The 24738-nt window shown below is 38.6% G+C and overlaps 1 protein-coding gene across 3 annotated transcripts; it reads right to left on the bottom strand.

The window, feature by feature from the left end:
* Nucleotides 1–9457: 9457 nt before the first annotated feature.
* On the bottom strand, nucleotides 9458–24365 carry PPDPFL (pancreatic progenitor cell differentiation and proliferation factor like). 3 transcript variants are annotated; one of them, XM_017889609.1, is made up of 5 exons: nucleotides 13063–13695; nucleotides 12650–12748; nucleotides 11416–11493; nucleotides 11220–11319; nucleotides 9458–11043 (listed from the first exon to the last, which is right to left on the bottom strand). In XM_017889609.1, exons 2-5 carry the CDS (start codon nucleotides 12714–12716, stop codon nucleotides 11022–11024), a joined length of 267 nt encoding a protein of 88 aa, XP_017745098.1. In that variant the 5' UTR covers nucleotides 12717–12748; nucleotides 13063–13695; the 3' UTR covers nucleotides 9458–11021. The 3 variants fall into 3 exon arrangements, with proteins under 3 accessions (XP_017745098.1, XP_017745099.1, XP_017745097.1); XM_017889610.1 differs by having other exon boundaries at nucleotides 9458–10318; nucleotides 13063–13608; XM_017889608.1 differs by lacking the exon at nucleotides 13063–13695 and adding an exon at nucleotides 24292–24365 and having other exon boundaries at nucleotides 9949–10318.
* Between the last annotated feature and the right edge of the window lie 373 nt (nucleotides 24366–24738).

Raw genomic sequence — 24738 nt, 5'->3', positions numbered from 1 at the left:
AAGTAATACAATCAGTTAATATGTTGGTAGAGAATAAAGAAAGCATTGTACAAAGGAAAAGTAAAGCTCTTTGCACTGTGTTGATAACCCTGCCTTTTTCTGTAGTAATATCAGTGTGGTCAGTTCCAACGTTGATGTGTAATACATAGTGTAAGCACTGTCGTCTTTGTAAAAACCTAAATAATTTGATTTCAGAACAGGGTTTGGGCTAAGGAATGTTTGTAATTCCAAAATTGTATAGTACAGACAATAAATAGTTATTATCTAAAGAGGCTTAAAGATATTTTTTAAAGTTAATATTATCTTAGATAACCATTAGAGCAAGTAGTAGTATATAACCATTTTTTGAGAAGGAAATCCAGAAAGCCAGATGTACGTAAAATACATTTGAAAGGTTTAAAAATAAAATTGACAGCAGAACATATGAGAGATGAAATAGTACCAGACATATCTACTATTCATTAAATAAAGATAAATGAACTAACTTTGTATATTAAATGAAAAAAATGGAATTGAAAATAAAATCAAATATAAGGTTGCAGACAAGCAATATTCATGTAAATAAAGTAATTCAAACAGTTTGCACAAAAAACATTCCAGGTAAATGAAAACACAAAAACAAGGATATCATAACCTTAATAAGGTAAATTATTGAATTCAGGATTATAAATAAGTAAATAAATACCTATTACAGAGAATGGCACTTTACAATAATAAACATTATAATCCACAATGCAGGTTTAACAGTTATGAGTACTTATGTGAGAAGAGCGTAGTATCAATATTCTAAAAGCAATAACTGCATGGAAAATAAGGAAAAACAGAAAATATTAGTTGTAGGAGACTATAATTTGCCTCTCAATTTATGGCAGATAAAACTGATTAAAAATAAAAGCTTATAGAAAACCAAAAATAATTAATAATTGAGTAAATCCAATTCACAGATGTATAGAAAGTAAAATGTAAAGAAGACCCCAATGACCCACACCATTGTATAATACCACCCTCTTAAGTGTGGAAGACATACGTAATTTGCTTCTAAAAGACATACGTAATTTGCTTCTAAACAATAAAATAAGACAAAGGTTATGGGCTATCACTCCTGTGGTTATCTTACCTTATATGGCAAAGGTGGAGGTATTCTGTCAACGTAATAAAGGTCCCAAATCAGTTGACTTCAAGTTAATCGAGAGAGTAACTCAGGTGGGTCTGACCTAATTAGGATAACTCATTAAAACCAAGTCTACAGGACAGAGAAGGCAGAAATCAGAGAGAGGCGATCCCTCTGCAATAGAAAAACAGACAGGCATGGGAAGAGGTTGCTAAGTCCCCTACCGTGAAGGAGTTTCAGAGGTGAGGGGCATGAATTGGAGGAACTGTTGGATTCCAATTTGGACAGATTCTAGAATCTTTTGTTGGAGGAGGCTCTGTTTAATGTAGGCTGATTTGCAAGTGACAGCATGCATGGGCTTATGTAAAATTTGTAAATGAGGAATATGTTCCCTCTAGAACCCAAATGTCTAAAAGAGGTTGAGGGTGTTGAGAGGTTATTGACCCAGTTATTTCTTGACAGTGTCAGGGATTCAGCAGCCCTTGGTTTATCAAATAATTTTTGAGAATGTATCCAAGATGGGCTGTCTTGCACTATGGTGTGTGGGGCAATGACCCATCCTTTTTATGAGCTCCTTTGTATTTGTGTGCTCTGAACGAGTGTGTCACATGAATCTCCTTAGAGGGAGATGTTACAATATAGTGTCATACCTGTGCTTCTGGAGAAAGGTAGATGCAAATAGGATTGACCTGCAAAGGCTGTGTGTGGTGGCAAGGCTGCCGGAGCACCCCAAGCATTATGTAACAAAGGTTGTCATGTCCCTTTAGAGGTGAAGGAAGACTGCAGCTAAGAGACTGACAAAAGAGAACTGAGCAGAAGATATTGACCAAATCCAGCACAGCAAAATATTTACCAACTTCTATATTTCAATAATATTGTATGTATGGGGGTGGTGCTTAGTGACTGGAACCACAGAATTAAGAGCACAGGAATCAGGCACCATTTATTCTTTCCAGGATTAAGAGCAGATCAAATTGAGCTATTAAATAGAGAAGCCATAAGAATAATCACCGTTTCATTTGCTACATCTTGTGCCATGGGCTTTAATCCTTGAAGTCCCTGGGAGTAAGGGTGTTACTGGGAGTAAGGTCCATGGAGTCCCCCCCGCCTTTTTTTTCCCATGATAATTTGTAAGTGGCAAAGACTTCATTGAATTTTAATTTATTACTCATTGTATGAGAGCACTCATGCCCACTATGGGATATTTTAAGGAAATGGGTGTTTTGAGCATGGAGAAATTTCAGTACTTAAGGTGAGGCATACCTGTTTGTAATCTCTTTACGTTCAAGTGCTCCCCTAAAATTATAGGGGGTACTTGGTTTAAATTTAGTAGGATCACCAGGAATAATCGATTTGGGACCCATTATTAATTAAGGCGATAAAGGTTTGCAGTTGGAATATTATAGCACATTTTAAAGTTAATTCAGAACCTAGCCTAGAGAGGTACAGGAGCCAATAGGAAACCTTTTATCAGAATTTTTGCTGTTTTAGTAGATAAATTTTAATTTTCCAATTGGATCAAACTGTGGATCTCTGTTTCAACTTTTGTTTCTCTTCCTGTACTCAGGATTTTTTTTTTCTTCTTCCTTCCTTCCCTCCTTTTTTGGGCAGTGGGGAGAAATTGTTGTTGTTGTTACTGATGTACTTCAGGGTAGCCCCTCTCTACCCTATCCTATTTCTGAGTTGTTTTCTCCAGAGAGCCTCAAATGAGTGTTTTCAGGGTTAGGGCATTCCCTGTGGCACTGGTTGCTTTATAGGGTTGAAGCCTGACCTTAAGTTGTGTTTGAATTAACCTCTTTGTTGTGTGCAGATGCCAGGCTATTTCTTTCTGTAGCCCTAAATTGCTAAAAGAGGAAGTCTCTAAAGGTGGAATGGCCACGAAATGACATGTTGGCGACTTTTCCTTTGAAATAGGTATGGCTTCAACACAAACTTATAAAGATCATGTGGAGGAGCTCCGCACATCCTTCACTCGGTTTCCCTTAATGGTTACATCTTATGTAATTATAGATCAATATCAAAGGAAGGGATCTGATATTGGTGGAATGCATGTTTATAGCTCTGTCATTTACAGCATGTGTATGTAGATTCACTAACCAGCCTTCACCATCAGGAACACAAGACTATTCCATCTCCACAGAGACCTGCCTCCAGCCACCCCCATAGTCACACCCACACCCCTCACCTAGCACCCCAGCCACTGGTGACTACTAATCTGATTCCATCTCTGTAATTTGTCATTTTGAGAATTACATACAAATGGAGCCATACATTATGTAACCTTTTGAAAATGGGTTTTTCACTTGTGATTTCCTGGGCATTTATCCATGTTGTCGTATGTATCAATAGTTCATTCTTTCCTATTGCTGAGTAGCATTCCATTGGACCACATGTCTCCCAGTTTATCTAACCATTCACTCATTGAACGATATATTTCCAACTAGGGCTATTATGAATAAACCTGCTAAGAGCATCGGTGTATGTGTTTTTGTGTGAACCTAACTTTTCATTTTTCTAGAATAGATGCTCCACTGCAATTGCTGAGTCTTAAGGTAATTGCATGTTTAGTTTTATAGGAAACTGACAACCCATTTTCCAAAATGTCTGTAAAATTTTACACTCTGACCAGCAATGTACCAGGGACCCAGTTTCTCCATATCCTCCCAGTGACTATATTTTGCATTATGTTGGTACACAAGTCATTGCTTTTAATGGCAAAAACCGCAATGACTTGTGCACCAACCGAATAATTTTGCAAAGTGTCTAGAATATTCTTTCAAGTATATTGTTAATTTTAAGAATTAACAATTCTTAAAACAATTGTTGCTTCAGAGACTAGGAACTGGATTTGAGGGGTTAAAACAGCAGGAGAGACAAAGTTTTTACACTATTCTCTTTTGTTTCAGTTGAAATGTATACTATATGCACATAGCACTTACTCTACATAAATTATTATTTTACAAAAAGCTGTGACTGCTTTGTAATGTGTGCCACACTTTCGAATTCTTAGAAGCTCCTGACAGGCAAAACCCTGTTTCATCCCCTGATGCATCCTAGGTGCCTAGAACAGTGTTATACACTTAGTACTGTAGTATACTTGTACACATTTAAGAATAACCAGTCAGTCCTTGCTCATGCATTCCAGTTAAGAGGAAACTTCATTCTACTATCACGTGTTGTCATTGCTCACCTACAGACACACACACTCTTATCCTTCTCTTCCCTGACCCAGTGAAAGGACCTTCTAATTCCTCACAAGCAGTCAGGGGACTCCAGAACAACACAGAATCTTTTCTTTTCTTTTCTTTTCTTTTTTTTTTTTTTTTTTTTTGAGACACCTAGGCTGGAGTGTAGTTATGTGCGATCTCAACTTACTGCAGCCTCCGCCTCCGGGTTCAGGCGATTCTCCTGAATCCGCCTCCTGAGTAACTGGTATTACAGGTTCCTGCCACCAAACCCGGCTAATATTTATATTTTTAGTAGAGAAGGGGTTTCACAATATTGGCCAGGCTGGTCTTGAACTCCTGACCTCAAGTGATCCACCCGCTTCAGCCTCCCAAAGTGCTACGATTACAGATGTGAGCCACTACACCTGGCCCAGCACAGAATCTTCAATTGACTAACAAAAACAGGACCTCTCATGTGTAGAATGCTTAGTATGAAAGAATCACTTTGAAATTCTACAAACATTTTTGCTTTCAATAATTTAAAACTTTTATTAAAAGTAAGACTGAACGGAGCTTGTGATTATAATATAGTGTGGACTCGAGTACACTGCAACAATTAGTCATTGAAATAACAAAATAAATAATGGTGATTGTTATTAATTTGAAAGCTTTGTGTGAACACTTTCCAAAATAAAAAGCAAATGCTTTACAGACCACTTCTCAAAACTGTTGCTAAAGCTGATTCCATTCTTAGAAGCCTTTAGATGAGTGTAGTGTGTGTGATTTAGATATTTTACTATCTGGAGGAATGCAAAACAATCCAAATTCTTTATAAAAAGATTGTTTGTTCTTAAAATATAAAATGTATTAGGATGATATGTGCAATAATAAAGATCACAAACATATAAGCTTTTCCTTATTCATTCTTTAAAGCTGTTTTAAATATTTCTGCTGTTGCATTTTCTTAAAGTTTAAAGCCACAGCAGCAATTGTTAACTTCAGCGTACTAGTTGTTCTTCCCTTCTACCTTTCTATAATCCTCAACCTTCTTTAGCAGGCATTTAGTAGACTTTCACCACCACCCCCCGCCCCCTTCCCCCAGCTCTTTCTTTACAGGAGAACAAGTGAGATTACCTGCCTTCCCTGGAGTCCCAGGTGGAATGTTCTCTGTCCTGACACTCCTGTGAAATGAGAGTACGATGAGACTGGAATCCAGCTGAGAATCTGGCACACGGGAGATAGGCAAGAAATCATCACTGCATAAATAAAACAGACAGCCCCCTGGGACATCAGCAAATATCTCCTTTCTCCAATCATGTAATGCTTTCCTTTCCTCCCTTCCTCTCTCTTTTTCTTTCTTTTCTTTCTCTTTCTTTCTTTCTTTCTTTCTTTCTTTCTTTCTTTCTTTCTTTCTTTCTTTCTCTCTTTCTTTCTTTCTTTCTTTCTTTCTTTCTTTCTTTCTTTCTTTCTTTCTTTCTTTCTTTCTTTCTTTCTTTCCTTGTCCGCGCGCGCGGCCGCCGCGCGCGCGCCGTCCCCGCTGCCCTGTCCCCTTGGGTCCCGCCCTCCCTTCCCTCCCCTTGCCCTTCCCTGCCGAGGCCCCTTCTCCCCTCCCCTCCCCTCCCCTTTCCTTCCCTTCCTTCTTTTGAGATAGGGTCTTGCTTTGTCACCCAGGCTGGACTAGAGTGCAGTGGCGTTATCTAGCTCACTGCAGCCTCTACACCTGTCCTCACCCTCCCAAGTAGTGGGACCACAGATGCCACCAAACCTGGTTAATTTCTTTTTTGTATTTTTTACAGGGATGACATTTCTCTGTGTTGCCCAGGCTGGTCTCATCTCAAACTCCTCAGCTACAGTGATCCTCGTACCTCCACCTCCCAGCATACTGGGATTACAAGTGTGAGACACATGATGGCCCATATTAGTCTATTTATAGATCACCCTGAGGGACTTGAAGAAGAAAGGGCATAGTCCCCATACCCTGCCATTTCTCAGTGTGGGTGTAGTTGGGAAAAAAAGCTGTTCACAATTTGACCTCCACATGGAAAATGCAAAATTCTTCCAAAGCCATTGCCTCTTCACAGCAGTGTAACAAGAGGCTATATACACAATGCAGAGCATAGCAAGCCCCACTGGCTATTTTCTGTGCCCAGAGTACTTCTCACAAAACTGGTCACTTCTCCTCCTTCAGGATTCCACCCCAAAGCCAGCTTCTCACTGAGTCCTTTCCTAACTTCACCAATCCAAGTTGCCCTCCCTCTACCTCCACCCTATCTCATCACTCTCCCACAAAACACTTCATTTCCTTTACAGCACGTATCACTATTAGAAAACATTTTCTTCATTTCTTTACTGATTTAATGTTTCCTTCTTCCTACTGAAAAGTAATGCTTCTTGAGGTTGTGACCAGTCCTGGCTAAAGAACCATTGCCATTCCTTTGCAAATATTTATTGCATGTCAGAGGCTGGGTACACAATGTTCAGCAAAGCAGGCATGGCCCTTGATTTTACTTTCTTGTAGTTTATATGTAATGGATGAAACCTATATTAATCAAATAAATACACAAGCAATTGTAAAATTATATCTGTGATTAGTGCTGGGAAGGAGAGAGATATGCACTAACTGAGTGGATAATGGAAAATCTAATTGAGTCAGGGAGGTAGGAGAAGGTTTCTCGGTGGAAGTGACTTTAGAGCTAAGGTTTCAAAGATAAGTAGACATTAAGTGAGGTGATTCTAAGCTGAAGGAAATGGAAAGACCCTGTGGCAACAGGGAAAATGATGTACATAAGGGACTGTGGGAAGGCAGATGCAGCTGGAACACAGGAAGCTGTGGAGAGCAGCCTGCAGGGATGGATCACAGGGGTCACCAGGAGCTAGACTAGAGCCGGAATTGGTGAGCTGTGACTACCCCTCATTTATTAGGAGTGATTGAGTCTTCTGTGTGTGCAAATGTGGGAGTGTATGTGTGTGAGTGAATGTTCATAGGAGAGTATAATCAGGTTGTACATTCTAAAAATGGTTAGTTATTCTGTAGAGGACAGTTGACTAGAGAGAGATAAAAATGGTGTAAGTGGACCACTTAGGAGTTCATGGCAGTACCCCAGGGACAAATGATTGACATCTGAATTCAGGTAGTGCACTTGGGAAAGAAAGTAAGTAGGTAGACCCCAGAAACATTAAAGATACAAAATTGAAAAGACTTGATGTTGGATTGGATAGGAAAGAAAATAAGCCAACTTACTACTTACTTGAGTTGATTAATGCTGCCATCATTATCTGAAAGCAAAGATACTACAAGGAGATATGGTGGGGTATAGAGATCATGAACTTGGCTTTGACATGTTAGGTTAGAAGACTTTATGGGGAGCTAGAATAAATTATGACTTGCTATACTTCTTGAATTTCTATGAGTTAGAGTTTTATCCCTATTCAATTCAACCTGGCCAATTACTTTCACTCTTTAAAATAATTTTGTTTATCATCCTTCTTTAATAGCCAAATGGAAGCACGCAGTTTTGTTTTCTACAACTTTAAATTCTACATATTGTGTGAAGCACCAAGAAGGCCTAAACATCAACTCAATAATTTTTACGGTTGTGAGAATTGAGGGATGGGCTGTTGGTGGTTTCATCTGTAAAGAAATAAAATCAGTAACTTGAAATCTGAGATCAAAACCATATATCAAAAAAAAAATAGCGGAATACCAACACACAGTTTTATAGAACCTGAGCCTAAATTATCAAAATCATACTGCATTTAATACAGACATCCAAGTCCAGTCAAATAACATTTCATAATATCAGATTAGAATGTTCACAGTACATCACAAGTCATTTGGATTGATGTCACCTCCCCAACACACTTGACCTTCACTGTTGATTGTCTACCCAACAAGCAACAGAGCCAGGCAGCAGATATTTTATCTAAAATAATGCACGGTTATGCTGAGATCTATTTGTGACGTACTTTTTAAAGGCAGTGCAAAAATGTCTTCTGATACGTTGAGAAAGATTATCTAGAATTAACCAGAAGATATTTTGTTCCTTTTATATATTTCTATTATTTTAATTCTGTAGAAACTCTAGGGTAGTATGCAGAAATTCTTTCCATTTTTAAATCATTTTGTGAGCTCAATTTAATGTTACTTTCTGGAAAGATATCTTCTATTTTTTTAACGTATCTATCTATCTGTCTATCTCATCTATCTACCTTCACATATGTGTGTGTAACCACTCTAAAATATTTAATTACTATATATGTTCATAGTTTTGTTTGACTTAAAATTTTATGTAAAATTCCATTACTTTAAATAGTAATAATTTTCAGAAAGAGCAACACTAGTCTAAACTAATATAAAACTGTAATTTTACAAATATATAAGCCCTCCCAAATAAGGTAATTTAACAAATGGTATTTTTCTGAGTAAACAAAGTAAATGCCAACTTGCTGACCTATTTTGCAAACTTCATCAAGTAACCTAAACAAGCAATCTGTTCATGCATATATCAAGTATGCATGAAAAAAAAGAATTTGCTGATTATATTAAAGTAGAAACAGAACCTTTCCAGAGTTTGCCATTATATTTTTCTCACTTAAAAAAAATCCATTTTAATTACTATGATTTAATTTGAACCAAAATCAAGTGAATATATATACTCCTAAAATTTAATCCACTTCTAGAAATAGAGAAAATGTGTTCATGCAGGCAGCCACCAGGAAAGCCTTCACATGTAGACAGTGATGTGGATCAAAGGGATGTTTGAGTCCTTTCATTAACAGCTATGTGATAAAGGGACACAAGCTTGAAGAAATGCCTTTCCCGTTTGGAACAGGTAAATGATCTGTCTGCAATGTCTGTCACTGCCAATGGCCAGCCTGGATGCTCTGTCATGGTTATGTAGTTAGGTAGGAAGACCATCCTACTAAGGGTTATGTGTGCTCCACTGGATGTTTATGTCAGCATTGGCCCCATGACTGCAGTGATGTCTACCGCTAAGTGAGTGAGCATCCCTGATATCTAAGCCTTACATCTCACACTGAAAACTACTTGCAAGCAATATACAGAAACTTATCAATTGAAACTTATTAAGCATTATTTACCCAATATTCAGAGAACAGAGAGCTGTTCTACTCAACGTAGGGAATACACTTATTCAGAAAATTTCAGTGTTCCTTTTTATATTAACATTTATTGTTTTCTAATTATACACAATACTTGGCATATTAGAAAATTTGCAGATACGGAAAATATATTAAAAGAGAATGAAAACGCCCATAATCCCATCTCCAGAAATGGTCCTGTCAGCATTTTGGTATAGTTCCTTCCTGTCTATCTTTATGCATATGTAACTTTTTAATACAACTAAAATTGTACTATATATGGCATATTAGGCCAATTTTTAATACAATAATATAATTTTCCATGTTATTAAATGTTACTTAAAATAAAGAATTTTAAAGTCTCTACAATGACCAATTGGTTAGCTGTATGGTAATCTATTTAGCAGGTAATGTACTTAACGATACATATGCTATTTCCAACCTTCATTATTTTAAAAAAATTGAATTTTTACAATTCTTTTCTAAACTTTCAAATTCAATGCCCTTTAAACCATTATGTGAAACATTGACACATCAGTTTTTAGGCATAATAAATAAATCACTCAACAGACATAAAAGAATCTAACTTAAGATTTTAATAAAATGATATAAGTATTGAAAGAGCTACTTTATGTAAATCACAACATTTGAAGACATATTACTTCAAAGGGGTGTCTTGTTTCTAAAGGCACAATTTTCAGAGATGCACCAGGTAGCAAGTGCCACTTGCGGTGATAGTCTTTGTGTTGAGAAAAATGCCTAAACTTTTGCTATATCAGTGACTGCTGTGATCTTGTCTCATAAGTGAGATCTCAGGCACATTTTTGTCTTCTTACAAGGAGAAGAGTCCTGGAGTAGCTGGGGTGCTGAAGGGGAGCCGTTCACATATGGGCCACTGCAGCAGGCAGAGGGTCTTGATTGTCAGAATCAACTGTTCATGCTACATAAGGCAGGCAACCGTTACCAACATGTTCATTGAATGGCAGTGCAAAGATGATCCGCTACAAAGTGCTCATCTGTAATTTGGGTTGACTTTATAGTAGTCTGAGAGGATGGGATAAATAAACGGAACACTCTCCAGATAATTCACATGAGTAAACTTGATAAAGAGTGTCGAGAAAACATCTTTCCAACAATTAGTCTTGCATTGGCTTTTTAAAATATTTTAAATAGTGATTCTATTTTTAGATAATGATTCTAAATTTGTCTTAGCTGGAAAATCCATCAAAATCATTATATTTCAACATTGGCATCTATGAATCCCTTTATTATAGATTATTTCTATTCCATTTAGTTACTAGGTATTCAAATGTCTAAAATCCAAAATAAGTAGTTTAAATATATTAAATAACAACTGTGCTAGTCAATGTGTTTGAGTTCAAAATGTCTGAAAACAACAACTGCACACAAACCCCCTATTCAACTTGCCTAGTAATTTGCACCACACAGAAGCTAATCAAAATCAGCAGTGTCATTCTAAGGTTATCTAAGACAACAACTAGACAATGGTTATTCTTTTCCTGAAGGTATGGGCAAAACAAATTTAGACCCTTTCCTCTGATTCTCAGTCCATCCCCCGCCAAACAATGACACAGTTTGGCATATGACTTCACCACTCTTGAGTGACTGAACTGGAAAGGGTGCTATGGTCTTCCTGATAGCGACCTTCAAGGAGGGAGCTGTGTTAGTGCCACCCTCATCCCTCAGGTACACTTCATAGGCAAGGCTTACTGCTCTCAAGAGACAATTGTGTACCCTAAGTGAGTAGCATAACACATACCATGTGCATTATTTCATTCACTAAGTAAGAACTGCCCTTACCAGAGAAGGCTAAAACTCACCCAGTAGCAGACAGATCTTTTAGTCTCACATTTGAAAGCACAGGTTCAGAATGGAAAAAGAATTTAAACCACCAGGTGGATTCTGCCACTTCAGGCAACCCTATCAAATAAAATTTGTATTACTCCTTATCAAACAAATTTGAGATTAAAAATAAAAGAAATAATACAAATGGCACTGAAAGAAATAACTAAGTACCTTGCTGTGATTTGTCATCATCTATGAAGTTAATGGAATCAGAGACAGTTAAAGAACTAACTGAAGAAACACTGGACTCTGTGGGAAACAAACGATATTAAACAAATAAATAACTGGCAAACAGACAAGCACATTCGCATCATTTAAATACAAACTGTCAAGTAGCATGGTTTGAAATCATTTATTCCTAGCTTGTGAATTCGTGAATTGAAAAACTGATCAAATTATCAATCAATAGAAAGCTGCTATGTTAAGAAATACTATATTCTACTGATAAGATATACTCACTCTCTCCTTGGATGTGAATGTTGAATTTAAAATGTATTATAAATGTTTTCAGATTCAAAGACTAAGAAAGAACAAGACCAAGAATAAATATTGTCATACTACATTAGAAATATTAATACATACATATTTAAAGTTCTACAAAAGTCATCAAATCTAGGAATTAAGGAATTATTTTGAAAGAACAAACATTTTGTCTTATTAAACTTGTATTTAAAACCTATGTCTCTTATAAGATCAGAATATAAAAGTAACTCCTGTGGATAAATAACACCAAGTAAATGAGCATAAACTTTTGTAAAATGAATAAATCAGTAGTTGCCTCTAAAACTTATACTATGAGCAACGCTTGAAAGAAGAGTTTTCTATGTGTTGTTGCCATACATACTTTTAATAACTACTAATTTGGTTCTAAAATGCTTATTTTATTTTATGAAATTTCTCAATCTTCTCTAAGAAGCTACAATTTTCTATTTGGCTATGAATATGAACAGATGGATAGATTAATAAAAATAAAACTGGTCAGATAGAAATTGGCCTATTATCCATAGCAGAAGATGGAAATTAGAAAATTTTTGAAGCAAAATCATGCTATCCTTTCTTTTCTAAGGAGTTGACTAATACTTTCTGTATGTAAAATTATCAGTTTTTAGTGGATCTTACAGAACGCAAGGTATATAAAATTAAAATGTAATAATGAAACATAAGCTGATGTTCACTGATTTTTAAGTGTCAATGACTTCATCGATACAACATAGCTAGAACAAAGAAGTGGCTGTCAGCACTGGGTCAGAGAGGTCCCTGAGGCCTCCTGTTTCCTTCATTGTCACCAAGAATTAGTTTTCTCCCTTAAGTTCTGAAGGTAACATGATACCTATGTTAACAATATCCCACAAACATCACCTCAAATCATATTACCTAGGGATGTCTCTATGATGATGCAACTTACTTCGATAATACTGATTTCTGGCTAGAAGGCAACCGATGGAAGGTACCGATGCCATGGCTTTACCCATGAGAAAGCACCCAAGAAGCTGTGAGCATCAATCTGAGAAACAGCAACAGAGAAAAGAGGCATTGATATGAATAACAGGGAGTTTTCTTTTCTTTTTTTCCACGTGACTGTTACAAAGTATTATCATTTACCATGTAATAAATATCTGATAAAAGGAATTTAAATGTTTACGCAAAAGTTCAACCAAATATAGTGCAATAAAAAGATGCAATTAAGTAGTACATTTAGATCGAAAAGAAAGAAAAACTATACGTCCAACTATACACAATGCACAGAACTTACTCCATCTACAACAGACCTAAAGGTCAGAGAAAAAGTGTTAACTCAGCCATGAAGTAGTCACTCACCTACTTGTTTTCTCCAATTCGTTCTTTCAAAATAAACGCGGTTCTAAAGTTTCTTCAGAAAATACATGCTTTGAAAGAACCAGTTCTTAGTGATTGAAGAGAGGCTGCACCACCCACGCAGGCCCAGAGGCAGGCGCCTGATCGGGGACCCCTGAGCACACCTTATATTTAGAAGCCCCAGGCTGGCTGGAACCTGAGCTGTGGGTGACTTGGAGTGAGGTGGGCACACAGCCAGTCAGAGGCGGCAAGCAAGCACTCGCTGCACGCCTGCCCTCCAGCCAGCCAAAGGCCCTCAGAACGCGACAGCCTGCCAAGTTTGGCTGCAGTCAGCAGGGAAGGACTTGGCCCGATACTCCTTTGGACTCAGCCTGTTCAATATCGCAACCGCTGGTGACTACAGAGAGGGAGGCGATACGCAAGTGTCTCCTCAGCCTTAGATACAATCACACACTCCACCTGCAGCACCACGCTGGGCACGTGTGGGATGCACAAGCAGCCTGCTATCTGGCTGGGGAGACTGAACGTACCCTCCCACAGTTACAGTGAGGCAAGGCAGAGTCCCACTCTCAAAGGAAAGCAAGAAAACTCTCTAGGCAACATTGAAGTCGTCCCGGAAGTGGGACAGAGCCAGTAGAACTTGATGGACAGATGGACAGTGAGTTAGAAATTCTAGAAGGAAAGACAAGAGACAAATGGAAATCATGGGTAATAAGAGGATATTAATGACATTGTATCAATATCATTTACTGATACAAAAGCTAAGTTTTATTCTGATTTCAGTAACATTTCTCAGATAGATTACTTTGCCCTTTCTTTTCTTTTCTTTTCTTTTTTTTTTTTTTTTTTGAGACGGAGTCTCGTTCTGTTGCCCAGGCTAGAGTGCAGTGGCGCGATCTCGGCTCACTGCCAGCTCCGCCTCCCGGGTTCACGCCATTCTCTTGCCTCAGCCTCTCCCGAGTAGCTGGGACTACAGGCGCCTGCCACCACACCCGGCTAAATTTTGTATTTTTAGTAGAGATGGGTTTCACCGTGTTAGCCAGGATGATCTCGATCTCCTGACCTCGTGATCCACCCGCCTCGGCCTCCCAAAGCGCTAGGATTACAGGCGTCTTTATGATACAATTTATATTCCTTTGGGCATATACCCAGTAATGGGGTTGCTGAGTCAAATGATAGTTCTGTTCTTAGGTCTTTAAGGAATTGCCATACTGTTTTCCACAATGGTTGAACTAATATACACTCCTGCCAACAACGGTGTAAGCCTTTCCTTTTTCTCTGCAACCTGGCCAGCACCTATTATTTTCTGACTAAGTGCTATCTTTTAGTTGATTTCTAAATCTTCTGCCTTGTCATGAGATAATTTCTGATTTTACTCATTTTGAAGTAGTCTATGGAAGTGGCTTTCTGTGCACTTGAGAAAAATAAACATTATTTATTTGCTGTATACTGCCATTATTTTACATGTATCTGCTAGATTGTGTTACTTAACTTTTATAAGCAAATAATTCTTATACTTACCAATGTGTTACTGCTTGATCTACCAGTTTCCTGTATGAGTATATCATCTAATTATATCGATTTTTGTTTTATGAATTTTGAAGCTTTGTGATAGGTGCACACAATAATCACGATTATAATATTGTCTGAGTGGATATTTGCCTTTGTCTTCTTTTATCATGACTAACATTTTACCTTTGTGCTATTTGTTTAATTAGTCTAATATTAGTATTATAGTACTAGCTTTTTCTCTAAGTAATCATCAAGTATGTCTTTTTGTATCCCTTAATTTTCAACTTGCTGTAACAATCACTTATAAGTATCCTTTAACTGTATTTTTTCCTAATGATATCTGTTTTTTGAAATATTTTAGTTTAGTCCACTAACATGTATTGGAATTACTCACAATTTGAACTTTAGATTTTGAGGTTTTCCTACATAATTTTTATGTCTCAGTCACTTATATGCGTGTGTATACTTTAAAACCTTAATATAAAAGTAAATTTAGTTAATTTAACCTTTGCACTGCATTTTGAGTGAGTACCACCGTGTTTCTTCCAATTTACTACTTCTTTTTTTAACTATATCGTACCTAAAATTTAATTTGTATGTATGTATACACACACACACATATGTATGTATGTTTTTATATATATTTGCCTATGTAAATTTAGTTGCTTTATTTCTGTCCTGTTTTTCATAGTTCTTTCGTTTGTTTCTCTGACCATCTTTAACATGGCTACTATGAAGTCTTGGTTGAAACCCTCTATGAAATTAGCATCATTCCATGTGCATTCTGTCACAGTTGTGACTCTGTTGGCTGGCTTTCTGAGCAGAAGATCTCTTCATAAGTTTTGGCTGTTAGTTTGCAGGTTCATTTTGAGTATTCTCTCAGTCCTCTGTACTCTCCCACCCACTAGGCCACCCCACCTCTCCTGGCTAGTGTCACCATGGGGTTCAGGTACCACTCTTACCTGACCCTAGTTTTTGTGTCTTTGAATTATAACACTACTCACATTTTATTAAGTTATTTACTTCTTTCACATATTAAACTGTGAGCAGGTCAAAGATGGAGGTGCCTCTATTCATTTCAGCTTCAGCAATGCCCAGCACAAAACCTCACAGATATGGTAGTTTAGGTTCCAAAAATGTAATAAAACCAATGCATTTCTTCTTTGCCTGGTAATAAGGATTACATTCTTGGGTAATAATTAAAAAGTCACAACAAGGCTTAGATTTAAATGCTATAACTGACATAATTAGAGTAATTTTTACCTGATTGCTGATTCATGTTTTTTTTAAATACCCAAGTACTAAAATTAATCACAATCACATTCTCAGTGAGTATTTTGTCCTAGAGTTGAGGGTGCTAACATTTTTACTTGATAATGACAAGAAGAGAGTGACTGCCTAATTCCAATGACATGCTGAAAACCAGCAGGGAAAATGGAGCTGTCCTCTGCACACTCCTGTTCAGACAAAGTTGTAAGATGTGCCCTAGTGAGGTATCAGCCTCTTAAAAGGTTGAGAAAGGGTTCAGAATTCTAATTAGTCAACTGCAACTCTTCTGAGAGATGATCTGTTTATCACATGTAAGATACTACTACCCTTTCTAAATTTATTGACGTTGGATGCAGTAGTAAATAGATATCAGATTGCTGGTTTCTGGAACATGGAAATCCATGGCAAGAACAATGACTAAACTTGCTGATAATTCACCATGTCCCTATGTTGTCACAGACCATTGGCCAAGTGTGCAGTAAGAGAGGATCAATATCTGACTGTCCTGGAAGACTTAAAATGTCTAGATCTTATTCCAATCTGTGGTTATAAAGTGTCTGATTGTTCATACAAGATGTCAAGAATTTTAAGTGTGTCCTGATATTCAGGCCAATAAATGTGCTATATTAAGCATAGCAGAGTCACTAATAACTAATGCTGCAAATGAATATGTGTAGCATGTATTCTATAAACACATGGCAATCTGCATTAAAACACTGTTTCATTTCTTAACTGCTGTGGAAAAGGTTGCCAAAAACTAGTTATTGACTATCTCTGGGCCTCCACAAGTGATATATGAAAAAGGAAATAATAATATCTAACTTTATTTGAAATTCATTTCAGTTTCAATACATATAATTCAATTGTTTGTTTAAATTTTATATTTCTCTGAATCGTCTATAGTCTATCCATTAATTGTCATGATTTTGCACAACAGAAACCAATCTCATCTAGAATCAGGAAACAATTTATTGGGAGAATAGTGGTCAGTTCATACAATGATTAGGAAGCATAGAGCAGTGTGCTCTCATGAGCAGGATTCTCCAGGAAAGATCCTGGGAGCTTATACGGGGTCATCTGGTACATGAATTGCCAGAGCCAGGACACGGCAGGAGGTGCACCCAACCGCTTCCCATGGCACTGGAGCTAAAATTGCCACAGCCACACATCCCAAGGGCTGGGCTGCTGGCTCTTCTAGACAGTCTCTAAAAAGTAGCTCCCTAAATCCAGTGGGCATCCTCAATCTGCCTCCTTACACTCTGGCTGTTTAGTGATCCGCTGATAAAGTTGTTCTTATCTAGAAGAAGGCAGCACAAAACAATATAATATTACAGTATGCTCCCCAGAAAATTCTTGCCCTCCTGCTTCTTGGGGGATGAGAGACGGGCTGAGTGCTCTCTCTTACTGACCCCTGGCTCATACGCTTTCTGGATAAATCCTGTTTTTCAACCCATACTATGTGATATTGTAAACTCTGTCCTGAGAGCTATTGCACTTTTGGAAGTCACTCAGGAAAAAAGCAGGCTTAGAAAATGACAAGAACCAAGTACATTTAAGCAGAGAAGCATCTGCCCAAGTCACAGCACAGGCAGAAAATGGTGAGGGTTCTGCTGTCATCTATGACGAAGCCACCAACACAGAGCCCCCAGCGAGCTGAACTTAGTGGCTGACCCTAGGCCAGGCGATTGCCTCTAGCTTCATGGAGATGGAGAAGACATGTATCCTTGTAGCAAAAACTGCTGTCTTTCAGTATCTATTCTCTTCTTTCATTTTTAACATTTATTGGGCATCATCCACCCAACTAGGCAACCCATTTCTCAGCCTCCCTTGCAATAGGGAATACGTCTGGACCAGTGAACTGTGAGAAGTGTGTTGTTCATCTTTAAGATCATCTCCTTAGAGACCAAGCCACTTGGCATGGACTTCTTTTTGGCTTACTGGCTGGAAAATGTTACTAACCAAAACCATCTTGGAAAAAGCCACATTGTGAGAATAGCTTTCCCACCTCAGGGCTAGTACCAGAGAATGAAATAAAATTATCTTTCTAGGCCGTATCATGTTCTTATTGTTATGAGAGATTAGCTTGCACTCTGACCATTAAAATCAACTTGGACTTCAATAGGGAGTGGCACAGAGTGTTAGGTTCCTCCAAAATAGAATAGATCTTCAGATGCTGAACTGCCAAGGAGTGAAGGCTGATGTCACCAGAATGTTTTATTGTCCTTGATCCTAACACGTATCTTTTGCTCTGCTAAGCAGTCCTAGTCGTTTCCTTCCACTTGAATGTGGCAGCCTGATTCCCACCACATGCCCTAACTTACATTGTTTACGCAACTTGAAGTATTTCTCTTTTGCCCTTTTTCCCGAGTCCCTTAAAGCAAAAGAAAATTAAGTTAAATGACTTCCTGATTCATATCTGTATTATTATTGGATGGAATAATGAGTCAGTTGCCTATCATGCAAATATGCAAACACTAAAAACCAAATTAATCTCAGTTTTCATCTTCTCTCCTCTGCCCTGCATCCTCCCTGCCTGGCTGCCAAATAGTAATCATAACACTTTTTGATCAATTATTAGCACTCTTTGATCAATTATTAGCAAGCACTGGTCTGGATTCTTGAGGTTTCCTCCATAGACATCCTTGACACCATCTAGAAAGCCACAGAGCAGCTGAGTGATGTCTCTGGTAGTTAAATCTACTAGTAGCAACAAGATCTTTCCACCTCAGCCTCAATGTTAACTCATAAACTGGATAGGGGTGAGTTCCCCTTCCTGGTGCAAAGACTGTTCCTCAATATGCTCTCCCTTTAGGATTCTCTGAGCTGTACTTATTTTTTTTGGTTTTGGTTTTGGTTTTTTTCAATACTGTCACACTTCCTCCTTTCTGTGGTAAAGCATCTAAAAGAACATAATGGAACATAATGGGCTCAAGCCAGGTCTGTGTTTCTGGCTTGCAAACCTACACCCGGTGAGTTGGATAATTACTCTGAGTAACGGCCAATATACTGATAATTTGGAAGCCTATGAAACAGTTTGGGAACATAAACACACCTTATTGTCTAGCAGACATTCCATAGTATCAGTAAGAGCAAAGAATTATCAAATTCTTTTTGTTTACATTTTGATTGCTTTTCATGTCAGATCGAAATTTAAACACCATTTCCCCCCAGTCTATATTACTCCCATTTCCCCACAAATCCCCACTCTTAATATGAGGAAGCTGCTTATTTTAATATGCCTCAGACCCTCATCTATGAAATGCAACGTGCATCTGATTATCTGACTGGAGGAACTCCAGGCTTTGTTCCCTGGAAGACAGACAAATTTGCCCACAGTTTTATTAAAGATGTTTCTTGGGAAAATGTTGAAAGAGAGTAAAGAAACCAGGGCTGAGCAGTGAGAGATGCTGGACTACAGTGAGTGGGCCTTGGTGGGCTTGTCCTGGAGGGGAATCAGGGCAGCACTACCAGACCCCACAGCCTGCCTTTGCATTGCTTGAATCCACTGGCTTTGGATAGTAAGTTCATCCCTGAGGAGCATCTCCTCAGGGGCTCAAATCGGTTCTTCTTCTGGAAAAACTTATACAAGGAAGGTGAGTGGGATGAAGTTTAATTCCTGCCACTGCAGAGGACTTGAGGTCACAGTGACTCCTACCCTCTCCTGTGTTTCCTGACCAGCACTTCTTCTGAGACAAATGGTTTACCCAGAGGACTGACCCATATCTTCATCTTTGAACTTTCTGAACCACTAGTCACACATCCTTGGTAAGCTGTGGGTGCATGTGTGGGAAAAGTGCAGTTCCAAGAAAGTCCTGTTCATATGGCTCGCCCTTGGCTGCACCTGGGAATGAGCCTCTGGAATGTTCTGTCCCATAGGAGTATTTTTGCATTCCTGAGGTGTTTAGCCACATGGTACCAACTGTCTGGATAGTTTAGAGCAACATGCATTTGATGGTGATCTGGCGCTTCAGTGACAGAAGAAAGTCAGGCAAGTGCTCTATGTCTGCATAAGCGACCCTCCATAAAAATCTTGGGTTCTGAGACTCAGGTGCACTTTCCTAATGGGTAGCATTTTGTACATGTCACACACTTTCACTGGAAGAATTCAGTGTGTCCTATGTGACACCAGTGGGAAGGAAAACCTAGAAGCTTGTGGCATCTGATTTTCTCCTGACTTACCACCTCTCCCTCAACCAGGGAATCTTTGGAAGTCTACCATTATCTGTTGGAACCAGCTGGTTTTTATAGGGACCCAGTAGTTAAATTAAATGGCAGCCACCACTCATGTATTCTTTATAGATACCTTTTTTTTCTTTCAGGGTCTCACTCTGATACCCAGGCTGGAGTACAGGGGTGCCCTTTCTGCTCACTGCAACCTCTACCTCCTGGGCTCAAGTGATCTTGCCTCAGCGCCACAAGTAGGGGACTACATGTGCACACCACCATGCCTAGCTAATTTTTGTATCTTTTTTTGTAGAAACAGGATTTTATCATGTTGACCAGGCTGGTCTCAAACTCCTGGGTTCAGGAGATCCACCCGCCACAGCCTCTCAAAGTGCTGGGACTACAGGCATGAGACACCACGCCCAGCTCATTCTTTATATCTTCAAAAGTTGCACCAATATCAGCCATTTCTCCCAGGATGCAATTTTTAAAACCTTTACTATCTTGGCTATGACACAGGGCAGGTGGAAGGACAGGGAGAAGTTCTGGAAGCTTGCACCAAGCCTTGCCTACTACGTCACTCCTCCACCACAGGGCAGTGACCAAAATGATGGTTCTGCCAGCCACGGATTGTGCCCATGTGAATTTTACATTTGCAGACCAGGGAATTGACCATTAGGACCAGTGGATAGAGTAAGAGTAAACCAAACCTGGGTCAGGACTCCTATACATACTGCCCTAACAAGCAAGTTATGATGACATTTCTGACCCCTGAGAATCTACTTCAACATAGTTGTTTTGTATGAGAAGTCCTCAAAATGTCATGTACTTCACTTCCACAATGCATAAACATCCCTTAGATCCCTTCATGGAAGAACTAGGGTAATGATTTTCAGATGCACTTCCCATGGTGTTACAGGATCCCTACTCGTGGGAACCCAGCCCTCCTTCACTGCGTAAGCTCTGGGTCTGAGACGTGTCTAATAAGATCCAGAAACCAGGCAAGAGATCATGAATATTTATTGATTCAGCCGCCCTCAAAATCCTTGGCTGTATTTTTACTGTACAAATGAAGCAATGCTCTTGAGACTGCTGGTCCATCTTGGCCCTGGGTTGGTTTCTTCTACAGCCTCTCTCCACGGCTCATAGTCTTCTTTCTGTGGGTCTGTGTGTCCATATTCCCTCTTCTTATGAGGACTCCAGTCGTATTGAATTAGGGCCCACCCTAAGAAGCTCATTTTAATGTAATTACCTCTTTAAAACCTATCTTCAAATCCAGTCCTATTATAAGGTTAAGATATCAACATCTGAGTTTCCAGGGACACAATATAGCCCATGCCATCCTGCTTGAGCTTGCCAAAGACTATGGGTCCCCACCTGTCACCCAAGACAGGGTCCACATTGCCAGCTAGCTGAAGGGGATCAGCTCCAACAACCTTTCTGCCTCTTGCTGGTCTCCCTGAGGTCTATGTAGGGGGAGTTTACTGAGGCATGAGGGAGAGAGTCCTTGAGCATCACCTGTTCAAATCACCTTTCTTCAATTACATCATGATATCACTCAGACAATTCACCAGTTATAAGATTTCAAACACAAAATGTATGCTAAGGGAAAAAAAGTTTATTTTTGAACATGAATTATCCATTTTATAAAATATCTTCCATTACATCAATTTTGATTTATTTTTATTTACCTATGAATGGATATATTGCAAGTTTTAAAGGCAATATCCGTATTTTCTGACATAAAATTTCACATAGTCATTTTTTTCTACTGATCTTTTAACTAAACTTATACAAAACAATTTCTTAGTCAGAATTTAAAACAGAGATGGGCTGGGCACAGTGGCTCATACCTGTAATCCCAGCACTTCGGGAGGCTGAGGTGGGCAGATCACCTGAGGTCAGGAGTTCAAGACCAGCCTGACCAATATGGAGAAACCCTGTCTCTACTAAAAATACAAAATTAGGTGTGGTGCTGCACGCCTGTAATCCCAGCTACTCAGGAGGTTGAGACAAGAGAATCACTTGAACCCAGGAGGTGGAAGTTGCAGTGAGCCGAGATCATGCCATTACACTCCAACCTGGGCAACAAGACCGAAACTCTGTCTCAAACACAAACAAACAAACAAACAAAAAATAGAGATGCAATAAGCTTCAGAGGTAGAGACAGGAGATGCATTTTTAATAATATAGGTATAATTATCAAAGAGCCCAAATCCACCTTACATGTTGAAAGCATTAAATTATATATGATTTATTTAAAATAAAATTTTGAAATCTGAGACCTACACACACAAAAAAGAATAGTTTTAGCAGTAGTGTTTATTTTACTGTACTTTTCACTCTATGCCTAATTGAGGATATAGTGTTCAGCTACACTGTTCTTTCATTTCCCTTCTATTTTTTCCCTCTTATGGAAATAAACACTGCTAAACTTTCAGATGAAGTGTAGTATTAACTTTTATCAGATGGTCCAAAGCCGAAAATGGATTTTGAACCTCATTCCAGGGAGGGTAATATATCTTTATAAGTTTCAACACATGAAAGAAAAAAAAGACAACAAAATAAAACATTACCTTGGCTAAATTTTCTCAAGCTGTTGCCAGAAACTACAGAAAACTCTCTGGTATTGCAAATACATTATAACATAGTAAGATAGTTTTATGTAACAAGATCAGTAGTTGAAGGTAATTTCTGTATAGTTAAGTACAGGAGGACACAAGTAATTAATGTTATTTATTTATTTATTTTTTATTTATTTATTTATTTTTTTTTGAGACGGAGTCTCGCTCTGTCGCCCGGCCTGGAGTGCAGTGGCCGGATCTCAGCTCACTGCAAGCTCCGCCTCCCGGGTTTACGCCATTCTCCTGCCTCAGCCTCCCAAGTAGCTGGGACTACAGGCGCCAGCCACCTCGCCCGGCTAGCTTTTTGTATTTTTTAGTAGAGACGGGGTTTCACCGTGTTAGCCAGGATGGTCTCGAACTCCTGACCTCGTGATTCGCCCGTCTCGGCCTCCCAAAGTGCTGGGATTACAGGCTTGAGCCACCGCGCCCGGCCATGTTATGTTTATCATAGACAATTTTCTAAAGTATTATTACTATATATATTCAAGCATATACACTCAATCACAAAAACATGCAAAGGTATGGAATTTTAGGTAAATTACAGAGTAGGTATTTGCAAAACAATAGTTTTGCTTGTCATCTAGAGAAAATATTGCTAAAACATTTGCCAAAAACAGAATTGCCTCAAAATAAGTCAGTCTTCTACTTTTGCACCTATAACACTGAACTGAAAGGTACAATTTAGTATGCTTCCATGAATCCACACTCATTTCTAATTATTGGTGAATGTGTATAAGTATTTTGAGGTTTTAGTATTTCTAGACTAAGCCTTACTCCCCTGGCTACCTCATTCCCTACCGCAACCAAGATCACTCTAGTGTTATCCCTCCTTAATTTAGGGCCTTAGGTATTGTGCTTTACCTCTGTTACATGCTACCCTTCACATCCAACCCCACACCACACAATACCACACCACACCACACCACGCCACACCACACCGAATATATATGGACCTGGGTCTGGAAATGGGATAGCATATAACATTACAGAGCAAGCATTAGAATCAAAGAGCTGAGACAGAAGATAAAGGCCCTGTTGTCTGCACTGTTTCCATTCAAACTAAAGTGGGGTGCCACAGACACTGTTCTCAGGGAACGTGTCCATTTCTAAGAAAGCCAGCCATAATAGAGGCTGTTCAGTCAACAGTTACAGACCACTCTGACTGTGCAATATGCTATTCCAAGCACTAGTGGGGACGCATATATCCCTGCCATTAAGATATTTATAGTCCAGTTGGTGGAGATAATTTTATTAGCAGGCATCCAGAAAGAAGAACCTTAGCATGGCATTGAAGTGGGTGGAAGTGGCACTCAGCACGCTGAGGAGATGCACAATGAGAGCCAAGCATCAAACAGATTAAACAAATTTCTAGAAAATGGAGACTTTTGAGGTTAAGATTTCTTTAAGGCTCTTTATTAAATAAAGAAATCAGTTGTCTTTCTTATCTGACTCCTTCTTTCTTGATGAAATTATAAAACTTTTAGCTGAAGTAACTTTTAAATACCCCATTGCAAGCAATGTGCTAACTGTAAAATATTGAGCTAAGCAAAATAAAGTGCTTCAATCCTTGTCATATTAGCATTCAGAATGCATTTAAGCTATAATTAAAACACATTTTTCTTTGAATGCACATTTAATATGCACAGCAAGATTGATTAAATACCTCCAGCAAGCTGATCTTTTAATTTCTGGTTTCCAAGATGGCACACGCATTGATTCAGTTTCCCGCTTGGGATTCTTTCACTGTCTTCATCCCTCACATACTCCAACGGAGGGCCCTCCAGTAGCAGCAGAATACCTAAACACAGAAATGGAGTAACAAATCCCAGAACTGCATATTGTAATATATGGTGCATATTATACCATTTAATTATAAATTGTTAACCTTTTTAGTAAGACTGTTCTATTTCACAGAATGGGGAAGAAATGTGACCTCAAGATTAGGATTGAAAGTTGGGAATCAGAGGTTATAGGTCTAACTCTGCTTTGAGCTACTCACATAAACCAAGACAAATTTCCTTGTGTTTAATTCCACAATGGATAATTTTCACTTTCATTTCTTGATGAGGGCTAATAAAATAAATGAGGTGTTCCTTCAAGTCTGGATTTT

Source organism: Rhinopithecus bieti, unplaced genomic scaffold, assembly GCF_001698545.2.
Source record: "Rhinopithecus bieti isolate Rb0 unplaced genomic scaffold, ASM169854v2 scaffold_19831, whole genome shotgun sequence".
In the NCBI taxonomy this organism is placed as follows: Eukaryota; Metazoa; Chordata; class Mammalia; order Primates; family Cercopithecidae; genus Rhinopithecus; species Rhinopithecus bieti.
This window is presented reverse-complemented; position numbering and strand designations above follow the sequence as displayed.

What these genes read in the sequence shown, in the direction of transcription:
- PPDPFL (XM_017889609.1), bottom strand. Translation starts at nt 12,716, where the DNA reads ATGGGTAAAGCCATGGCATCGGTACCTTCCATCGGTTGCCTTCTAGCC. An exon ending in CAGAAATCAGTATTATCGAA is followed by an intron (nt 11,494 to 12,649) that starts GTAAGTTGCATC and finishes TGTTTCCCACAG; the next exon opens with AGTCCAGTGTTTCTTCAGTT. An exon ending in AAAGATCTGTCTGCTACTGG is followed by an intron (nt 11,044 to 11,219) that starts GTGAGTTTTAGC and finishes CCCTCCTTGAAG; the next exon opens with GTCGCTATCAGGAAGACCAT.